The 22785-nt window shown below is 37.2% G+C and overlaps 1 protein-coding gene across 2 annotated transcripts in view; it reads left to right on the top strand.

The window, feature by feature from the left end:
- Positions 1 to 408: 408 nt before the first annotated feature.
- Positions 409 to 22785, top strand: part of Rtn4 (reticulon 4) — a 67893-nt gene continuing 45516 nt past the window's right edge. The window contains exons 1-3 of one of the 2 annotated variants that reach the window (XM_076833768.2): positions 409 to 1199; positions 17826 to 17882; positions 18754 to 21123. In XM_076833768.2, the coding sequence (XP_076689883.2) occupies positions 656 to 1199; positions 17826 to 17882; positions 18754 to 21123 (2971 nt within the window). In that variant the 5' untranslated portion in view covers positions 409 to 655. The remainder of the gene's footprint in view (positions 1200 to 17825; positions 17883 to 18753; positions 21124 to 22785) is intronic. The other variant, XM_076833770.1, reaches the window with a different exon arrangement.

The raw sequence follows: 22785 nt of genomic DNA, 5'->3' as shown, positions 1-22785 counted from the left end.
TTTTTTTCCTTTCCGGGGAGGAAAGTTTCCACCTCTAGTCCCCCAGGATAACGCCCTTCCGGCGGCTCTCTGGGAACCTCTCCAATCCCTCAGGGCGGGCGGCCAGTCCCCGGTCGCAGACTGACCTGGAGCTGCAGGCAGGGCCAAGACCCCACCCCACATCTACACAAGGCGAGGGGAGGGGGGTAGAGTTCTCAAATCCAAACTCCGCCCACCGGGCACAACACCAGCCGGTAAGAGAGAAATGCAATAAGTCCCACCCACTCTCATCTTCTTCCCTTTTTGTTGGACAGACGGGTTGCCCATCTTCTCTATCCTATAGCCGATTGGCCCTCTCCCTCCCGCGCCAGTCCCTGCCCTCCCTGTTGGGGCGGGTGAGTCACGCCAAACTGGGCGGAGAGTCTACTGGCCTCTCTCCTTCGTTCGTCTGGGCGGCGGCGGCGGCAACTGGGGACGGGGCGGGTGGCGCATCACGGGCGCGGAGGCAGGAGGAGCAGTCTCATTGTTCCGGGAGCCGTCGCCACTGCAGGTCCCTCGACTCGGTTGGCCCGGCCCCTCTTAGTACTCCCCAACCCCCACACAACCGCCTGCGGCTCTGAGGAGAAGCGGTCCCGGCAGCGGCAGCAGCTGCAGCATCATTTCTGACCCGCCCGCCATGGAAGACATGGACCAGTCGCCTCTGGTCTCCTCGTCCGCGGACAGCCCTCCCCGGCCTCAGCCCGCGTTCAAGTACCAGTTCGTGAGGGAGCCCGAGGACGAGGAGGAAGAGGACGAAGAGGAAGAGGAGGACGAGGACGAAGACCTGGAGGAGCTGGAGGTGCTCGAGAGGAAGCCCGCCGCCGGGCTGTCTGCGGCTCCGGTGCCCCCCGCCCCCGCAGCGCCCCCGCTGGACTTCGTGGCCCCTGCGCCCAGGGGGCCCCTGCCGGCCGCGCCCCCCGCTGCACCCGAGCGGCAGACGTCTTGGGACCCGAGTCCCGCATCGTCGACGGCGCCCGCGCCATCCCTTCCGTCCGCTGCCGCAGTCTCGCCCTCCAAACTCCGAGAGGACGACGAGCCTCCGGCGCGGCCTCCTCCTCCTCCTCCCCCGGCCGGCGTGAGTCCCCAGGCCGAGCCCGCGTGGACCCCGCCCGCCCCGGCCCCTGCCGCGCCCCCCTCCACCCCGGCCGCGCCCAAGCGCAGGGGCTCCTCAGGCTCTGTGGGTGAGTGCAGCGCCCTCCCGCCTCGCGCCGCCCCTCGCGCCCCTCCGTCCCCTCCCTCTTTTGTGTGCAGTCCCAGACGCCTAGGGCAAGGCCTCCTCTCCGCCCGGAGGGGGCTTTGTCTGCCGACGTCGGGGCGATGGCGCCCCCATTTGGTGGGAGGCGCTGGGGAGAAGGGTGGGGCGGCCGCGGAAACCCAGACTAGTTCTTCATTGTCTGTCTCGGTTTCGGGGAACACGTGCACCCCACCCCACTCCTACGTCCTTTCCTCTGGTCCCCAGTCCACTGCGTCCCGGAAGTTAGGCACCACCCCTAGTAGGAGCTGGGTGTGTACCGAGGAATTAGGGTTGTGGATTCGTTGGGGTGACTTGGCTTCGAGGTGAGGATGGAAAAGCCTTGACTCCTTTATCTTTTTAGGAGGGCCCTTTCTAGACCAGTCTGATTTTCCGAGGGTCTGTTGGCTTGCATTCAGCCCGGACCCCCGCCTCACTCCCTCCCTGTCTGGCGTGGGGCCCCCTTACGCTTCACCCCTCCTCCTTATGCGCTTGTGGGGAGCTGGCTTAGTGGAAAACGTCCACAGTGACCCAACTGCAGTGAAGGGAGAGCGCCTCCAGTGGTGTGGTGTGTGGAGGATTGGGAAAATGAGACTTCTGGCGAAGTCCTGCCGCCGCCCAGCTCTGCCGAGGGATATGTGAAGACTCCCCACCTGCTAAACCCAGCCGGGGAAGCGGAATTTGGGCGTAATGTTTCATCCGGGCGCAGTTTTGCAAGGGTGTTAGCTGCAGGGTGAGAGGAATTGCCAAGTATTAGTGTGGACCGGCTTAGCCTCTTACTGCATCATTAATTGACTCTTAGAGAAGCAAGCAAAATGGTTGACATTTTTAAGGGAAAACCTGTGGATTTCTTGCCAGGAATTGACAAAATGATATTGTGACAAATTTACCATGAGACCTAATGAAATATTTTGAGACGGACGTTTTCATATATTGGTGAGAGATGCTGTTTTTTAGAAGAATGCGGTTTTTTAAAATTTTTTTTAGAAAAATAACGTTTTTGATGGAGTAAAACGAAACGTGTATTTTATAGTTTCGAATTTCTTCATTCACTTAGGTACTTGATTATATATTATTTAAAAAGGAACACTGTTTTATTGCATTTTGTATCTTGGGAGATTATTTTAGAAGGGATAAAGTTAAGTTTATTAGAGATTAAGAATGCATCTGAGATGCATATGGGTAAATAGGTTGTTGCTTTGGGATATAGTGTCCCAATATATAAGTATGAAGGTCAAGAAGGAAGTGATGTAACTGCCTGCTGAGAGATCTTAATAACCTTGTAGGCTTTGGGAGGTAGTTTCTTTCCTAGAAAAAGAATACCAGTCTGAGATCACACGATTTGTTTTTTTCCATTCACTTGTCCACAGTGGGGGAAAATAAGCCAGTTGTGATGCTTCTGAGTAACATTTTATACTAACATACTGGAAGGCACTACTTAAAACACTAGTAGAAGATCAGGAGTAACTGAAGTGTTTTTTTTGGCAGGAAAAATACACATTTGAGGGAAACTAAGGTAGAAACATATAAATTAATAAGAATTTTTTAGACAGGAAATGTAATGATTGACAAAAAAATAAATACTAACTTGTGACAAAAAAATAAATACTAACTTGTTTTATATTTCCGCATGGGAATATAGTTTTGTTCTTTGAACATTGTGGATTCAGAAGGTGACAGTGTTTTCTTGAAGTCTTGATTGTTGGAATATTAAGTTCGGAAGACAAAGGAGAGAGAATATTGCCTACTAGGGAATTCTGTACAATTTTGTATCCATGATACTTGAAATCTTCCATTCTTTTAGTAAATGCAAGGACAGTGATTATGGTTGTGGATATTTAAACTGTTTCAGAGCATCTAGATTTCTTAATGCATTGAAGAGTTTGTTCATTTATTGTGCTCCTTATTGATAGCCTGTTGAGACAAAGATGCTGTTCTAAGCTTTAAGGGGATAGCAATAAGCAAGACACTTGTTTCCCAGGGGAGAGGGATACAGATAATCACATGAAGAGCTCAGAATAGTGTTGTAATGAAATAAACAGAATTATGGCATGGGGAAAATAATTGAGATGTGTGGGGCTTTTTTTATGTTGGGTGACATTAAGAAAGATCTGGAGAATTCAAGATTTGATCTGCAGATCAAATCCAAGCAACTCTTGGGGCAAAACCTCCTGAGGCAGTAATGAGCTTTGTTAAGTGTTTGAACCTCCAGTAGGAATGGTGAGAAAAACCTGGAGAAAGTGGTGGCAGGTGAGTGTGAAGCTCTGGGCTGCCCTTAAATCATTTGGGGGCCTCTTAGAGGCTTTAATCTACTTATTTTAGGAATATGCTCCTTAATTACAATTTTGGAGTTAAAATATAGTCTTGAAGATTTGCAAGACTGAGAGGACTGATGTGATTAAAGACAAAAAGAAGGTGAGAAATGTGTAGAGCATGGTTAGAAACAGGCTAACCTAATTATAACAGGATTTATAAATTTCTAGCATTTGTGCATTTAATATTGCCATTTATGTTAGTTTTTACCTAACTTTGATTTTAAGCAGTTTGCTCTTTGCTATTGTCCCTGTGGCATTTCCACGGCAATGCATTAGTTTGCATCTCATTTGATGACCATTTTTCATAGAGAAACATGACTTCCAGTTGAACAGGTGGTTGGCCAACTCTCAGTCTTGGATATGCAAGGGAAATTGAATAGAAATTGATTTGAGAGAAATTCAAATGTTATTAGAAATGATGATTTTGAGCTGGTCTCTGGACATATTCTGAACCATAGTTAAGACTGAAAATGTTCAGTGGATCTGGATTCAGAAGCATATATCGGATACCAAATTAGGGAATTTGGATTTTATCATTCCTGTTTTAATCCATGCTCTGCATCCAAAGTTACCCTTGGTTTTGCTAATTTATATTATGAAACTATAATAAAATGTGTTTATTACAGTTATTTCTTTTTGGGGGGGGGCCACCAGGGATTGAACTCAGGGGCACTCCACCACTGAGCCACATCCCCAGCCCTGGTTTGTATATTATTTAGAGACAGGATCTTGCTAAGTTCCTTAGTGCCTCCCTGCCGTTGCTGAGGCTGGTTTTGAACTTGTTATCCTCCTGCCTCCTCGGCCTCCTGAGCTGCTGGGGTTATAGGCATGCTCCACTGTGCCCAGCTATTGCAGTTCTTTCTAAAACATAAAGTTACTTAATTATTTCTCATTCCTTTCCTAAATTGCTGTTTTAGGCATTGGGTAGCTATTGAAGATTATTGAACTATGGCAAAGCATTATGAAAGCATTGTTTGAAAATTGGTAACAATATTCAGGATAAATTGGAAAAATAAATAGTTTTTTTTTTTTTTCCTAAAAACTACTTTGAAAGCTTTTGCAGTAATTCTGAAGGGGTGAGGGATTAGATTTTTACTGGTTCATTAATGCAAATGGACTAAATGAGAGGATGGATATTGAGGGACTATAAGAAGCATGATTTCTTTAATTGGCTGTGATTCTTTATAGTAGGTTACAAAGGGACTTTATAAAAGAAGAGTTGATAGGACTTAGAGACCATGAATGTAAATACAAAGAAAAGAATATTAGTGCCTTTTAAATCACATTCAGAGACTGTCCAAAATCTTTGTTTCACCATGGAAATATAACTGAACATGGCTCATAAGTATAGGATATGGCTTTGTGTTAAAAGACGATTATTCTTTTATAAGTCATTTATTATCAGTTCTTAATATAAAGTTCAAGCAAACGGTGACATAACATTCCCAGGAAGTAGATGCCTCTAAAGAATGTCATGTTCTGTCCATTACCTCTCCCTCCTCTATTTTTATCTAGATGATGATGGAAAGGAATAGGAAGTGGTGAGTATAGATATTCTGAATCCCTCCTTTTATTAATCCATTTCTGATTTTCTGACTAGTTAAAAAAATTTGAGAACAAGTGGTATGTTCTTTATGGATAAAATGAATTTTGTTTCAGATTGCTTCCTAAGAAACTCATGTCCAGTTTGTGGTGTTTTATAGTAAGTTGTAAATCACCTCCTTTTCATAATGAGGTAATGAATACAAGTGGAAGCTTTGATAAACAAGTGGAATTGTATTAGAAAACATGCTATTTTAGTGCTGTACCACTGTAAACTTAGAATTTTCTATAGTTATATAAAACCTTTCTAAGAAGGAGCATATAATCTTTGTTCATTAGTTCCTCTGTTTTATGTGTAATTTCATAATATACCTAAAAGCAATTCATTTGAAATACTGTTTGTACATTTTAAAGGTACTTTGTTAGTTTAGGATGAGAGTACCAGCTGAATGGTTATTTCTTTTCTGTTTGTTCTTTTTTGAAGTGGGGCTAGGGGTGGAGGTATAGATCCTGGGGATTAGCCCCTGGGCCTTACACATGGGCTAAACACGGGCTCTACCATTGAGCTATACCTCTAGTCTCTCTTTGATATTTCTTGTTATATAGAAGTAAATGTTGTAGAGACACCATACATATAGCACATTTTTTTGAGATATTTTGTTCCTTTTTCTAAATACACAGTTTAGAAGGTCCCTTTGGGGTGACAGTACCAGGGATAGAAACTAATGGCAGATGGAGCTAGGGTTGTGGCTCAGTGGTAGAGTGCTCGCTTAGTGCATGTGAACCCTGGGTTCGATCCTGAGTACCACATAAAAAATTAATAAGTTCGTATATTTAAAAAAATTTTAAAAAAGGAAACTAATGGCAGAACTGTAGGTCATCAGTAGTGTTTCAAAGGCTGAATGTGACCTTTGTAGATACTTTGTGTAAGGACACAGGCATGAAAAATGATGAGACCCAGCTTTACTGATGCCAGGGTTTTCTTAGACTAAGGCCATCATCCTTTCTAATCCCAAAGGAGTAGTTCATAATTTCACTAAGTAAGTTTCTGGGTTTTGTTTTTTGGAATGATTATTATTAAGAAGTTGTTTTCCTCATCTGTTCTCATGTATTCTTATTGCTTCATCATATTATATTTTGTACTGCATGTAAGACAATGGTATGTTTACTCATTTCTGTTCTCTACCACACCATATACTCTTTGAGGAAAAGGACTAACTATATGGCATTGTGTCCTAGTGTTGAACATAGTGCCTCAGATGTGGTAGGAACTCAAATTATTTGATGAGTAAGATGTTAAAATATTGGTATTATGTATTTCCACAGTTTTTTTTAAAAAAAATCTTTATTTTATTTATTTTTATGTGGTGCTGAGAATCAATCCTAGCACCTTGCACGTGCTAGGCGAGCACTCTACCACTAAACCACAGTGGATGTCGATTGTATTAGTCTATTTCCTTCATGTAACAAAGTACCCGAGGCTAGGTACTTTATAAAGAAAAGAGATGTATTTACAGTTATGGAGAGTCAAAGACTTAAAAGTGGCTTGACTTGGCTCTGATGAGGACCTACAATGAATGGCATCACAGTGATGGGAGCACATGTAAGGGGGAGAGATCATATGGTGAGACCTGGATAAGGGGGAACTGCTGTATTTTATTTAATCAGTTCTTTAATGATACATATTTAGGTTTATTCTTAGTTTTCTGTATTATAATTGCTGTGAATACTCATAATTACTTGATCTTGTATGTGTTGTAGAATAAATCCATGCAAGTGAAAGCACTCGTTCAAAGGGTATTTGCATTTAAAATGTTAGATAATGCCAAATTGTCCCACAAAGAGTTATTATAACTTCTGTTTCCCACCTGAGGTACCTTTTTCCTTATTATGCCTTTACCAACAATGTTTTTGATTGGTATACTACTAAGTGGTTTAGCAAGTTGTTATTTTAATTTACATTTGTATATTTTTTTCATAGGTTTAGGTGCCAGTGAATATTTTCCAATTACTGCTTTTGTCTATCCTTGTTAGTTTTTGGTTTTCTAGATGTAGAATCACCCGAGCTATTGTAAGGGGATAAGCTTTTGTCATGTGTCTTTCTTGATTTATTTGTATCTTAACCATATGTGTTTTTCTGTGCATAAATTTTTAGTCAGTTTTATCATTTTTTAATGATTTTAAGTCATAAAAGGCATGAATTGATTGTAGAAGAGCCTTCTTTAGGATCATAAAAATTTTCTGCCAGGTTTTGTTTTAGTATTTTTATGATTTAATTTTAATATTTAGTTCTTCTAAATTTATTTGCATTCTATTTTGTTCTGGAAAATGAGATAATGATATAGCTTTCTGTTTCAACATGATTTCCCATTTGGACCAACACCACTTATTGAATCATTGATCTTAACAAGTTTGTAATGCCACTGTTGACATATTCTTGTACGAGTGAAATATTTTCTCTTCTGTTGTATTTGTCTGTTTAGATCCAAGTATCAGACCCTTTTAATTGCTATAACTTTTGGAGAAAATTCTAGCTAATAGGGCTTTTCCAGAATTATTTGTCCTGGCTTTTTGTGCATACATAATTTTCTACCTGATTTACAAAATGGTTTACCCAAGTATTCTCTGATGGATTTTAGTTGATGATATTGCGATTATAGAAATGTAATATCATTTTTGGGAAAGTTGATGTTTTTAGTTTTGGTATTATATATTTCCATAGTTTTTTTAAAAAAAATATTTGTTTGTTTATTTTTATTGGTGCTGAAGGATCAAACCCAGCACCTTGCACGGGCTAGGTGAGCGCTCTACCACTAAACCACAACCCCAGCCCCACAAACAGTTTTTATTAATGAGTAGTTCTTTAAAACTTTAGTTGATAAAATGTGAAATATAGCCTTTTTAAAAAATTAAGTATTCTAGCTTGCCTAGTATGAAATACTGGATTATACAGATATTTGGCTCTTCTTTTTCAGTTGATTTATAGGTAAGATTGGAAATAAAAAGATCAATCATCTGTTTTTTCACTTCCCAAATTTTGTGTGTTTAGAAAGGACAATAAATTCTCTGTACTTCTGTCAAATACTCAAATTTTCTTCCGTTTTTCTTGGTTTCCTTTTTTTTTTCTTTTAAGCCAGGGATTGAACCACTTAACCACTGAGCCAATTGTTCTACTCCTAAGTACAACTTCTTCTCATCCTTTATTTTCACATACTCAATCCTAAGCCTAGTTAAAAAAAAGTACATTAACTCTTAACCAACATACCAGCGTGGAACATGGACCACCAATATAATCAGACAACTTTTTTTTTTTTTTTTTTTTGTACTGGTGATTGAACCCAGGGGCGTTTTTCCACTGAGCTACATCCCCCACCCTTTTTATTTTTTATTTCAAGACAGGGTCTTACTAAGTTGCTCAGGGCCTTGCTAAATTGTTGAGGCAGGCCAGTCATGAGCCACTTTGCCTAGCTAACCAGGCAACTTCCAAGTCTTATTTCAACCCAAAATGTTGTAAACTTTCTTTATGTGTGGTAGCAGTTTCATCAATGAGAATAAGCCTTAAAGAAATAATGATTTGTAAAACCTGTTGGCCAATAAAGAATTCAGAGAATGCTGTTTAAAAAAAGAAAGAGCTGGTCGAGGTAGTGTACAACTGTAATCCCAGCAGACTCCAGAGGCTGAGGCAGGAGGATCAAGGCCAGCCTCAGCAATTTAGCAAGGCCTTGAGCAACATAGTTTGACCCTGTCTCAAAATAAAAAAATAAAAAGGGCTGGTGTTGTAGCTTAGTGGAAAAGCACCCTTGGGTTCAACCCCCAGTACTAAAAAAAAAAGTTTTCTGGTTAATATTGATGGTCTGTGTTCCAAATTGGTTAAAGAAAGAGTTAACACATTTTTTTTTTCTTTTTCTTTTTAAACTAGGCTTAGAGCTGAGTATGGGTCAGTAAAGGAGGAGAAGAAGTTGTATTTATTATGAGACGGACAAGTATTAGATAACGGGAGAAACACAAGTCCTGTATTGTAAAGAATTTTCTGCTTTTAAAACCAGGGATGTTTTGTGGTTGTACTTTAAGAATAGCCACATGTTTACATATCTGTGTACTGCTTTTATGAAAGTAACCTAACTTAGGGTTCTGTGTCTGCCTGCAAAGTTTTTTTCCTCCCAACTTTGTTAGTTGTTTTGTAAACCTGAGTTATTGGAAATCGCTATTATTAATTTCCTTTATCTCAGTGTTCTTATGGCCTTAGATGGAAGTGAGAAAAGAGGGCTGGGGATGTGGCTCAGTGGTCAAGTGCCCTTAAGTTTAATCCCTGGTACAGAAAAAAAAAAAAAAAAAAGTGTTTCTAAGCTACCATTGCATTTGATCTCAGAAAGTAAGGGAATTTACTTTATCATAGTCATCTTTAGATCATTTCAGTCTAAACCCATCAATATCATTTTAAAATTAGTATTTTAACTAGAGTAATTGTTTTATTATGTCAAATTCTGATATTTTAATTTTTATACAAAGCTTGTTAAAAACTTGGTTAAATGCTTTTGCCTTGCATAAAGTAAATTATAAAAATTAGAATTTAGATCAGGTACTTTATCATTAAATTATATTAGCTATCTATACTACATACAGATCTGTTAAGGATAAGGGCTGTAAGACATCACTTTTGAACAAAGACTGAGATATGGTCACCAGCCAGCATACCTACAGATGCATGCCATCTGTCCGCTTCACTAAAATTTTTGTTAACGAAATATTGTAAGGGCTGTAGTTTAGTACTGATATAATAAAATGTGTATTTTAATGGTCTGCTAAGAGTTGTGGAGAAAACTAATGGCTTCAGTACAGTATCATTTTAAGTTTGTTTATATTGCCTCATCTCTATTTTGGGGGGATTTTCTTTCTTTTTTAAAAACCTTTTATTATGGAAAAATACCAGCAAAGGCATACAAAATAGTGAATGAAACCTGTATGTTCTCTAATTTAACTCAATTCTGACAGTACCTATCTTTAGTTCAGTTGATAATTGTAAGTCTAGTTCTCTGGAATTTCAGACAGATTAGGCTATAAATTGTGGTTCCCATGACCCCCTTCTTGGGTTCGGTTAATTTGCCAGAGCAGCTCATATAATTCAGGGAAACATTTATACTTTACTATTTATTATAAAAGATACTACAAAGGATATAGAAAAGTAGCCACATGCTTAGGTCAATGCATAAGGGAAAGAGAGTAAGGCATAGGGGAAGGGGCAAGAGCTTCCTTGCCCTCCAGGGTACTACCATCTATGAACTTCCACAGGTTCAGCTCTGTATATAAGTTCTCTGAACCCAGTTCTTTTGGAGGCTTCATTATGTTGGCATGCTTGGTTATATTCTGGCCCTTGGTGATCAACTTAACTTTCAGCCCTTGTATCCTCCCTGGAGCATGGACCTGGAGTGAAGTCTAAGGGAAGCCTCCAATCATCCTGATGCTATTTGGGGATCCTCCACAGCCACCAGTTATCTCATTAGCATAAAAGACAATTTTATCACTTGGGGAAGAGTCCAAGGTTTTAGGAAATGGGATGAAGACCAAAAGTATATTTTGTTGAAGTATCACAACCTTATTTAGACATTATAGCCTTAACAGCCATCAACCAACCATGGTCCACCATGCCATTTCCAAATGCTTATAAATGTCATTTTTGTGTCTTGCAAACTGTAAGGACTACTTTTAGTAACATAACCACAATGCCCTTGGTCTAGTATTTATTTTAAATCAGAATCCAAGCAAGATCCCGCTATTAGCATAAATTGATTTGCCTTTAAATCTGATGTTCTTCTTTGTTTTTCTCTTTGAAATTTATTTGTGAAACATTTTCAATGTTTTTAGTAAAATATAATTTATATATAGTAAAATGCGAAGATCTTAGGTGTGAACAGTTTTACATTTAGCAAATGCTTAGGTTCTGCAAATGCATATGTTCTTTTAACCCACATCTCTGTCAAGATATAGAATTTCTTTATTATCCCAGGAAGTTCTCTTGGGTCCTTAGCAGCCAGTTTTTCAATTTGTTTCTTATACTGATTCCTTCTCCTACAACTCCATCCCAATCAACTAATTTTGATTTCTTTTACTGTAGATGGATTTTGTTTTTTATAGAGCATCACATGGAATGATACAGTGCATATTCTTATGTCTGGCTACTTGTATTCAAGAATAATATTTTTGAGATTTATCGGTGAAAATGCAGGTACTAATAATTTGTTCTTTTTTACTCCCAAGTAATAATATTCCATGATCTGAAGATACCACAATTTAATTATTCACTCAGTTTTTGTTGGACATTTTAATTACTTATATTTTTTGCCTTAGCATTTATGAACAAAAAATGCTAGGAACATTCTTACATAGATATTTTTAAAAATTTTTGTTGTTGTTGTAGATGGACACAATACCTTTATTTTTGTATGAGGTGCTGAGGATCAAACTCAGTGCTTCACATGTGCTAGGCAAGTGCTCTACCATTGAGGGCTTACAACCCTATAAAGATCTTTTTGTAGATAAATGTTTTTATTTCCCTTGTGTAAATACCTAGGAATAGAATTGCTGATCATCAGGTAGATGTAAGTTGAATTTTATAAGAAATTGCCAAACTGTTTTTCAAAGTGATTTTACTTCTGTCAACAACGTATATGAGTGGCTCCATATTCTCACCAACATGTGATATATCAACTTTCTTACTTTCAACTATTTTAGTGGGTGTGTAGTACTTTCTTATTGTGGCTTTAATCCAAATTTCCCTAAATGACTAATGAATTAAAGCATTTTTACATGTTTGGATACATGTATATTTTTCAAAGTATCTTTTCAAACAGTTCCTGGAATGAGCAAATTGGGTTGTTTGTCTCTTTTTTACTGATTTGTAGTTCTGTTTATGTTTTGGATACATAACTTTGTTATATATTCTCCTAGTCTGTCGCTTGCCTGTTGATGAGTTCTTTTCATTTATGGTTAGTGCAATTAGTGTGTTAAGACACCTTTGCCTGCTCCAAGGCTCTGAAGATTTGCTGTGTTTTCTTCTGGAAGTTTTAATGGTTTTCATTTTTATGTTTAATATTGAGCTCCATCTTGAATTAATTTTTGCTTGTGGTATGAGTTAGAAATATAGGATTATTTTTTCCATATTTTTCTCACTTGTGCCTGCAGACTTGTTTTTGAAAGTATTCACTTTCTGATAATTGCGTTGGTGTGTTCATCAAAAATCATTCGACCATATGAAGTATGTCTTTGTACATCTGTTTTGTTCTAATGATGTTTGTCCTTACGCCAATACAAGACTTTTTTTTTTTAAATAAATTTTAGAATCAGCTTGTTCATTTTTATAAAATGTCTGTTGTGAATTTAATTGGGACTTTATTGAATCTGTAGGTCACTTTGGGGAGAATTGACATCTTTGTGGTTTTATTCTATCTATAGACAATCAAGTTAGCCTGTTGTCATTTTATGGACGCTGACAAAAGACAGGATGACTAGGCCAGAGACAAAGAACTTTATTATAGCAATGACAGTAGCTCGAATATCAGCATTTTCTTGTTCTGGTTTCCTGAGACCCATTTCTCAGAGTTAACGCTGAGAGGGCCAAGTGACATCTGCATCTTCAGTGGGTTTTATTACAGGAGAGAGATTTTGAGCTCAGGGAAACTGAGTCTTTTATGTTGTATAATATGCATGCCTGCCTGTAGCTCAATAGGAAGATACTGTTGCTGTTTTCCAAGGTCTGTTCACCAAACCAACAGCTTGGAAAAGATAGGAACAAAGGCCCAGTCTCTCTGTTCCTAAGATGTGTAAAAACAAGAAACTCCTAGTTTTATTTCCTGACACTCAACAGTATTAAATCTTCCATTCCATGAACATTAATATATCTCTATCATTTAGAACATTAATTTTTCTCAGCAGTATTTTATAGTTTTGGGGTTTGAAATTTTGTACATTTTATTAAATTTATGCCTAAGTATTTTGGGTTTTGTAGCTAATATAAATGATGTTTAAATTTTTCGATTTTCTCTTTGTTAGTTGCTGTTGTTCTGAAATACAAAAACTTGTTTTGTGTATTGTCTTTATATCTGTCTTACACCCTTGCTAAATTTTCTATAAACTTAAGGTATATATACACACATCCCTCACACGATTTTTCTGACTACACAGTCCTGTTGTCTGCAAGATAAGATAGTTTTTACTTTCCCTTTCATATTCTTTTGCTATCTTGTGGTGAAAAGATTACTGGATTTCTTGTTTTATTTTGGATTTTGAGTGAATACATTTATGTTTTATGATTAAGTATATTGTTAGCTGTATACTTGTCCTAGAGGTCCTGACCCCTTAAGTTGATAAAGTTTCCTTCTATTGCCAATTTGCTGAGAATTTTAGTGATAATGGGTGTTGACTTTTGTCACAAGCCTTTTTGGCATCTATTGGGATGATCATTTTTTTTTTCTTTTTTGGACTATTAATAGGACAAATTTCTTAGTTTAATTTTGAATGTTAAACCAACCTTTATTCCCGAGATCTGTCTCACTTGGTAATGATTATACTTTTCATGGAGAGCTGTATTTTTGCTAATATTCTGTTAAAATTTTGTTTGTTTTTGTTGGTTGGGGGGTGTGTGTTTGTGTGTGTGTGTGTGTGTGTGTGTATGTGTGTGTGCGTGTGTGTGTGTGTGTGTGTGTGTGTGTGTATATGAGCCCTCAGTGCATGCTGAGGATTGTAGCCAGGACCTTGTACATACTAACTTACTGTCTACCCTACATGTTTAAACAAGACAAAAAACTTTTTTGCATGTGTGGTGGTGAGTGATGTTATATAAATTTATTTTCTTCTAATGCCTTTGACTAGTTTTTTGTATTAATGCATAAGTCTATAAAAAATTTTGGGAAATGTTTGCTTTTTATATGCTGAAATGAATTTGTATAAGATTGGCCACTGTTTCTTAGATGGTTTTTAGAATTCACTAGTGATGTCTTCTGTGCTTGAAGTTTTCTTTTTGGAGGTTTTAAATTACAAATGTACTTCTTTTCAGCAATAAGGGCTATTCAGAGTTTCAGTTTCTGCTATTGTCAGTTTTGGTGATTTCTGTCTTTACAGAAGTTTGTCTATTTCATCTTGATGACTGGGTGTTTGGGAATTTGTCCATTTCATATAAATTGTCTAATTTATTGCCATAAACTTGTTAATAGTATTATCTGTGAATTTAGGACTATAGTGATAGCACCTCTTTTATTTCTAAAACTTGTTCTTACTGTGTCTTTCCCTTGATCATTTTAATGGATTATCAATTTTATGGATCTCTTTAAAGAACCAACATTTTGATTTCAGTGATTTTTCTCTGTTGTCTGTTTTCTGTATAGTTGGGTTATACTTTTATTTTTACTATTTATTTCTCCTACTTGTTTGGGTTTAAGTTGTTCTTTTTCTTGTTTCTTAAAATAGAGGCTTTAAATGTCAATTTTAAGCCTTTTTTGGGGGGAGGGTTATCGCGGGGATTGAACTCAGGGGCACTTGACCATTGAGCCACATCCCCAGCCCTATTTTGTCTTTTATGTGGAGACAGGGTCTCACTGAGTTCCTTCGTGCCTTAACCTCCCAAGCCCTTAAGAACATTTACAGCTATATGTTTCTAAGCACTGCCTTAACAGCATCATATAGGTTTTCGTTATTTGATTCAGAGTATTCTTTGATTTCTCTCATTATATCTTGATCATGGAGTATTTGGGGAGTGTATAGTTTAATTTCCAAACACTTGAGGGTTTTCCTGAAATTTTTGTGTTGATATTTTTATTTTATACTGCACATGGATATGACTGTTAATTTTGTACAGGCATGCAGTTAATTTGATGGCAGATCATCTTAATTCTTTCAAATTTTTCTTTTAAAGTTAGAATTGGTCTAGAGCAAGGGTCAGCAGAATTTTCCTTAAAGGGAAAATTTATTTAAAGAGTAAATCTTTTAGGCTTGCAGACTATACAATCTTTAACTACTCATTCTCCTTATTCTATAGAAGTATAACTTTGGCACATGAGCCATAAATTTGCTTATTCTTGTATCCCTTACTTTAGGGTTAGTTTTTTTTTTTTAACTGTAACATGAAAACATTAAAATTGGACATATTAATGGGGTAATGTTATGTTTGATTCATTTTACATTGTGTAATTTTTAAATAAGGTTAATAGTCTTGCTTTTTAAATAAAATATGCCCAATTGGGAGTCTCCATTGTGTGTTTGGGATGTTCAGTGAGATTTCTCCACTTTGGCTGGTTAAAATTTTTATGTCATATCTTCCTGCACTCTCTGACCTCTGAAATATTAATTTACCTTACAAATCTGCCATAGACTTCTTGTCTAATCTTGCTGAGACTTGTGTTGTGCATGGGCAGCATAATATTTGGCAAAAGGTTTAAAACAGTATCCCTACCTAAACCTCTGAAGCATCTTTTCTGTGAAGCTTTCATTTGTTTGTATGTTATCCTGCCCTGCAAATTCCAGATGATCTTGCAGCTTTCTAAGCTCAGCAAGAGTGTGATAATTTTGAACTCCTCCTCCCTGGGCTGTTAATCAATAATTTAAGTCCTTCAGGCTTCCCTTTGTTCAGGACTCACACTCTTGTATTGCCTGCTGTCCAGTGTCTTAAGATAGTCACTTCATTTATTTTGCCCAGATTTATAGTTATTTATGTTGAAAGGGTTATTAGTTATAGACGATATAGGTACTTTCAAAACCAGAAGTTCTTTGTGATTTTTAAAATGGATTTCCCCTTGTTTTATAATAGAGAGTTTTATTGACCAGTCACGATTTTGATTGATGAAAGTTTTTGAAATGAACAAGTCAAAGAAAATAACTTGGTATTTGAGTGTGTGGACATTGGTGAGATTGTGATCTCATACATGTTTTTTAATTGACCGGTAATAAATTGCAGTAATAAATTAAAAGCTGACATTCTATTCCCACACACATATATTGGGGATTGAACCCAGGGGTGCTTAACTCCTGAGCTACATTCTCAGTTCTTTTTTATATTTTATTTAGTGACACAGTCTCACTGAGTTGCTTAGGGCCTCGCTGAGTTGGTGAGGCTGGCTTTGAATTCGAGGTCTTCTGGCCTCAGCCTCCTGAGCTGCTGGGATTACTGTCATGCACCACCATGCCCAGCATATTTAGTTATAATTTATTTGACATTATGAAGTTAGGTTTCTTGACATTATCAAGGAGACCGAGTGCATATTCATGATAACTACATCTTTTTTATTTTTATTGTGATCAGCCTTGTCTAGCTTGACTTTTCCAGATAGAACTGTCTAAATTTATTGGTGTTCTACTGTAGGAACACCTGCTAGTCATTTCTCAGGCTATTTCAAACTTGTCTTATGCTTAACACTTTCTCTAGTGTAAAAGAGAAGATCTTTACCTCAGAATCTTTCAATTGCAGGTACAAAATGAACTTGTTCAAAGTTATTATACCAATTTATAGTGTATTGTCTGCTTGGGCTGCCATCACAAAAATATAGGCCAGATGGCTTAAAAACAGAAATTTCTTACAATTCTGGAGATTGGGAAGTCTTAAGATCAGGGTGCTGGCAAAGTAGGTTTTATTCTGGGGACTTTTCTTTTGACTTCTTGGTGACTTTCATCTCTGTATGTGGTTGAGGGGAGAGATACACATAGACAGCAAGCTCCCTGGTGTGTCTTCTTGTAAAGGACACTAATCCAGGGCCCTAACCTCACTACATCATCTAACCCTAATCACCTCCCCAAAACCCCATTTCCAGATACCATCACAAAGGGGTTAAGAATTCAACTTAAAAATGGGGGAGCAAGACATAAACATTTCATCTCTAACATACATCAATTAAGAAATTCAGCTCTGAAGCTGAATTACCTGAGTCTCTCACTAGTTGTATGTATTTGAGTTAGTTTTTCTTTTCAATTTAAATCTGTTAAATGGGTGCTATATTCACACCACTGCTTATGAAATAAGGATTGTAAGAGTAAAATGAGTTCTTGCACGTAAAGCATTTGGAATGAGAAGTAGCTCTCAACCATTGTTTTAAACAAAACAAACAAAAACATTTCTGATGATGATTACGTGGGGGTTTTTTTGTTGTGATTTTTTGGTATTTCTGTCTCTGGCATTTGGACAAGGATATACAGGACTGATATTCTATGTGTACAATGAAGATAGACAACCTAGAATCTGGGAGAAAATTCTCACTAACGTGTTTTTCTGAATTGAATGGAGACCAGTAACAAAAGATTAAATGGAAGTAATTATTAATTTTGTTCAAATTAATCTTTTAAGTTTTGGGCTTGAATAAGACAAGATAATTTATCTAACTGAAAATGTGAGTAAAAACCTTAGATGCAGTACGTTAAATGATGACACTGTCTAAAAGTTGCTTTATTTAGTTCATAAGGTTTCTTTATGTGAAAGGTTTCTTTAACATAAACATGTTGTATTTCCTCTTGAAAAAAGATAGATCCCCTGGATAGCATTTAGTCAACTTTATAATATATGTCGTGATTTGTCTGAATTAATGGTACTACTATTTCTAACTTCCTTTCTATCTTGGACTTTTCTCTATAGATAAGTTTTTGTTAATTTATTACAAACTGAATCCTTGCTTGCTCCTCTTATCTTTAGTCTCTTTCCAACCTGTCTTTATTTCTGCTGAGGTTATATTCTATTTGTTTTTCAGATGAGACCCTTTTTGCTCTTCCTGCTGCATCTGAGCCTGTGATACACTCCTCTGCAGGCAAGTTCTTTCTGCCAGCCTTTTATCCTCTATGTATTCTAACTTTAACTCTTTAGTTGTATTAACTCCATACAGAGTAGATTGGATTTACTGAAAATTAGCATGGTTCCAAGATTTGTCTACTGAAAAAGTTTAAATTTGCATTTTGTATGCTCTGTCCAAAGGAGAAATGGGCAGAGCTTGATTAATAATTGGAAGCGTATAAGAAATTCTTGGACCCTTGATTTATTTACATATTGACCAGTCCTTTTTTTTCCCCATAAAGTTTACTTGAGATAGCCAACTTTAATGTAAATGAATGCCAGTCTGTGGCATTAAATTATTCAGTGCCCCTTCTGTCAGATTCTATTCCCAGATCTTCTCTTTCTCAAAAACTAGTTAAAAGTAGCTTTTTTAGTTAATAATACTTAAGATTTTTCTCAGATTTGTGTCTTTGCATAGAATGTAATTGCCTCTGAAGCCATGTATGTGTTTCTTAGTTTTTTAAATTGACAAATAACTGTATTTGTGAGGTACAGTGTGATATTTTATTGCCCAATACATTGTGGAATTATTAAATAGGCAAATTAGCACATCTGTTACCAGATAGTTTTCATTTATTTGAGAATATTTTAAATTCTCTTGGCTATTTTGAAATGAATGATACATTGTTAGTAACTATAGTCGCCATGCTATACGATAGCCATGCATGTTTTATTGGTAGTAGTGCTATTTTCAGTAATTCAAGTCTACTCATATTTATTGTTATTAACATTTCAATTTAGTTAACAGTGAGTCTTTACTAACACTATTTTATGAATCTGTCATAAAACTTGCATTGACTCTGTGAACACTGGCATTCTCTAACTTTCCTTTCTGTCCATGGCCACAGACAAAATTATGGATTTGAAGGAGCAGCCAGGTAACACTGTTTCGGCTGGTCAAGAGGATTTCCCATCTGTCCTGCTTGAAACTGCTGCTTCTCTTCCTTCTCTATCTCCTCTCTCAACTGCTTCTTTTAAAGAACATGAATACCTTGGTAATTTACCAGCAGTATCACCCACACAAGGAGTACTTCAAGAAACTTTAAATGAAGCATCTAAAGAGTTCTCAGAGAAGGCAAAAAATCCATTTGTAGATAAAGATTTAACAGAGTTTTCAGAATTAGAATACTCAGAAATGGGTTCATCCTTTAGTGGCTCTCCAAAAGCAGAGTCTGCCATACTAGTAGAAAACTCTAAGGAAGAAATAATTGTGAAGAGTAAAGATGAAGAGGAGGATTTAATTAGTAATGTCATCCTTCATAATCAACAAGAATCACCTATATCCCTTTCTAAATTGGTTAAAGAAGAGGACAAAGTTATGTCTCCAGAAAAAACAAAGGACAGTTTTAACGAAATGGAAGTTGGAGTAGAAGCACCTATGAGGGAGGAATATGCAGACTTCAAACCATTTGAGCGAGTATGGGAAGTGAAAGATACTTATAAGAAAGACAGTGATGTGTTGGCTGGTCAAGGTAATATAGAGAGCAATTTGGAACATAAAGTGGATAAGAAATGGTTTCCAGGTAGCCTTGAGCAGACAAATCATGAAAAGGATAGTGAAAGCAGTAATGATGATGCTTCTTTTCCCAGTACACCAGAAGCTGTAAAAGACAGTTCAAGAGCATATATCACATGTACTCCCTTTGACCCAAAAGCAACAGAAAGCATTGCAACAAACATTTTTCCTTCATTAGAAGATCATACTTCAGAAAATAAGACGGATGAAAAAAAAATAGAAGAAAAGAAGGCCCAAATTGTAACAGAGAAGAAAACAAGCACCCAAACATCAAATCCTTTTCTTGTAGCATCACAGGATTCTGAGACAGATTATGTCACAACAGATAATTTATTAAAGGTGACCGAGGAAGTAGTGGCAAACATGACTGAAGGTCTAACCCCAGATTTAGTACAGGAAGCATGTGAAAGTGAATTGAATGAAGCTACAGGTACAAAACTTGCTTATGAAACAAAAATGGACTTGGTTCAAACATCGGAAGCCCTGCAGGACTCACTGTACCCTGTAGCACAGCTTTGCCCATCATTTGAAGAATCTGAAGCAACTCCTTCACCAGTTTTGCCTGACATTGTAATGGAAGCACCATTAAATTCTGTAGTTCCCGGTGCTAGTGCTTCTGCAGTGCAGCCTAGTTCATCACCATTAGAAGCTCCTCCACTTAATTACGACAGCATAAAACTTGAGCCTGAAAATCCCCCACCTTATGAAGAGGCCATGAATGTATCAGGAATAAAGGAAGACATTAAAGAACCTGAACATATTAATGCAGTTGTTCAGGAAACAGAAGCTCCTTATATATCTATTGCATGTGACTTAATTAAAGAAACAAAACTCTCTACTGAACCAAGTCTAGATTTCTCTAATTATTCAGAAATGGTAAAAGCTGAAAAGCCATTGCCTGATCATTCTGAGCTAGTTGAGGATTCCTCCCCTGATTCTGAACCAGTTGACTTATTTAGTGATGATTCAATATCTGAAGTTCCACATAAACAAGAGGAAGCTGTGATGCTCATGAAAGAAAATCTCACTGAAACTTCCTTTGAATCAATAAAAGAACAAGAATATAAGGAAAAACTCAGTGATTTTCCTCCTGAGGGGGGAAAGCCATATTTGGAATCTTTTCAGCCCAGTTTAGGTGCCAAAAAAGATTCCCTGTTGCCTGATGAAGTTTCAACATTGACCAGAAAGGAGAAAATTCCTTTGCAAATGGAAGAGCTCAATACTGCAGCTTATTCAAATGATGATTTATTTATTTCTAAGGAAGCAAAAATAAGAGAAAGTGAAACATTTTCAGATTCATCTCCAATTGAGATTATAGATGAATTCCCTACATTTGTCAGTTCTAAAACTATTTCTAAATTAGCCAGGGAATACACTGACCTAGAAGTATCCCACAAAAGTGAAGTTGCTAACGTCCAGGATGGAGCTGGGTCATTGCCTTGCACAGAATTGCCCCATGACCTTTCTTTTAAGAACATACACACTCCTAAAGATGAAGATAAAATGCAAGTCTCAGATGAGTCTGATATATCAAAGGTGTCCGGACTGCCTCCAGATGTTTCTGGTTTGACAACAGAGATAGGCAGTATAGTTGAACCCAAAGTTTTTATGAAAGAAGCTGAGGAAAAACTTCCTTCTGATACAGAAAAAGAGGACAGATCACCATCTGCTATCTTTTCAGCAGAGCTGAGTAAAACTTCAGGTAATCAGTTTGTGTACTGTTTTATCTTTTCACATCACTTTTTGACTTTGTATGAAATACTCCTTCTTTGTATCACGTAGTATATTTTATAATACCTAATATGTCACATTGATTAGAACTTTCCCACCATCTCATTTAAAAGTGTTAGTGCCTTTTCTACCTCTTTTATGCTCACCACACACTTGCTCTCAATTTTTCCACATAGTTGTTAGTCACTTATATTGCATCATTGAATTTAATTAGAATCAGCTTCAAAATCTATTTTTTCTTCAGTGTTTATTGATAACATGATGAGCAAGAAATACTAAGATATTTTCAGATGTTTATTTTTATCTTAGAAATGATTTTATATTTACTTTATAAAGAACAATTCTATGGCATATATTTTAACATAATTTTCCAGTGAGATGTGTAAAGTCAGGCATATTGAGTGGAGGCATTTTTTTAGAAAAGTGTAAATTGAGGTATGCTATTAGGAATTCTTCTGAAAAGTTCTGATTCTAATTTTTTCTTTTGACTACATTTCCCATATACCTGATTTGCATAAAGTGACTTGCACACTTTTTAAAATTTAGTATTCTAATTTGGCTGTGTTTTCTATTAAAATAGGAATATGTTTATGAATAGAGATAGGTAGCACTTGCTACCATCAGATCAGTCTAGAAAATGTTGCAGTATTACAAGAAAGAGGAGATTCTAAATATTCAGGTAATGAAGTGTGAGCATGGAGACTTCGTGTTTGACGGATGTGAACATGAAGATAAAAGGAAAAGTCAAAGATGACTCCAGGAATTCTGGCTTTCTGGTGTGTGCATGTATAGTCAGCAGTATGAGAAGCTGAGGTGTAGGGAACATGAGAAAAGTTGACTAAAGAGGAAAAGATAAGAAATTCAGTTTTGAATATGTTGGCATTGGTACCTATGAAATACCCAAGAAGTTATGGATATTATGTATACCTACAAACATTAGAATGGACTTCAAGGTAGAAACTAAAGCCATAGAGATCAATTGTGGAGAGAGCCAAGAGAAAAGAAAGATTTAACGTAAAAGAAATGATCAGCATTATAAAATCTAGCGAGGTCAGTTAAGCTAAGGATTGAAAGTTTGTCAAAATGGAGGGAAAGAGTTGGTTTTACAACAGCAAGTGATTTAGGGAAGGGCTAGACTTGAGTGAATGTTAGAGCAAATGGATGTAAATGTTGACTATTTTAGTTTGAGAATGTGAAGGAAAGTGTTAGCAATCAGAAGAGAGTATGAGGTTGAAGAAGGGCAATTTTTTCGAGGAGGGAAAGTGTGATCCCAGGTGCTGGTATAGAGACTGAGGGTAGTTTGTAGAGCCCAGGTGGAAGAATTAGTCTTAGAGAGGAAGAATGATAGTGCTTTGTAGTGAATGGAAAGTTTGGGTGTTGATACTGCTGGAAATTTGTGGCTGGAAGTTTGAGAGAATTATTTAATGGTTAACATTTATTGTTTGAAGCAGTGTGTGTGTTAGGTCCTTTGCTGAGAATGAACTGGAACATGCTTGGGTGGAGTACATATGAAATACTTTCTGACTAGGGAAACATTCTTTGTGTTAAGAACTCATGAAGATTGAAGGATGATAAATATCCCTGGGTATGGGTTCAGAGAAAGCAAATGGTTGTATTGACTTAAGGTTGTGTT

Source organism: Callospermophilus lateralis, chromosome 14 (assembly GCF_048772815.1).
Source record: "Callospermophilus lateralis isolate mCalLat2 chromosome 14, mCalLat2.hap1, whole genome shotgun sequence".
Taxonomy (NCBI): Eukaryota; Metazoa; Chordata; class Mammalia; order Rodentia; family Sciuridae; genus Callospermophilus; species Callospermophilus lateralis.
The sequence above is the reverse complement of the archived record's forward strand: the minus strand, read 5'-3'. Positions and strand labels throughout refer to the sequence as shown.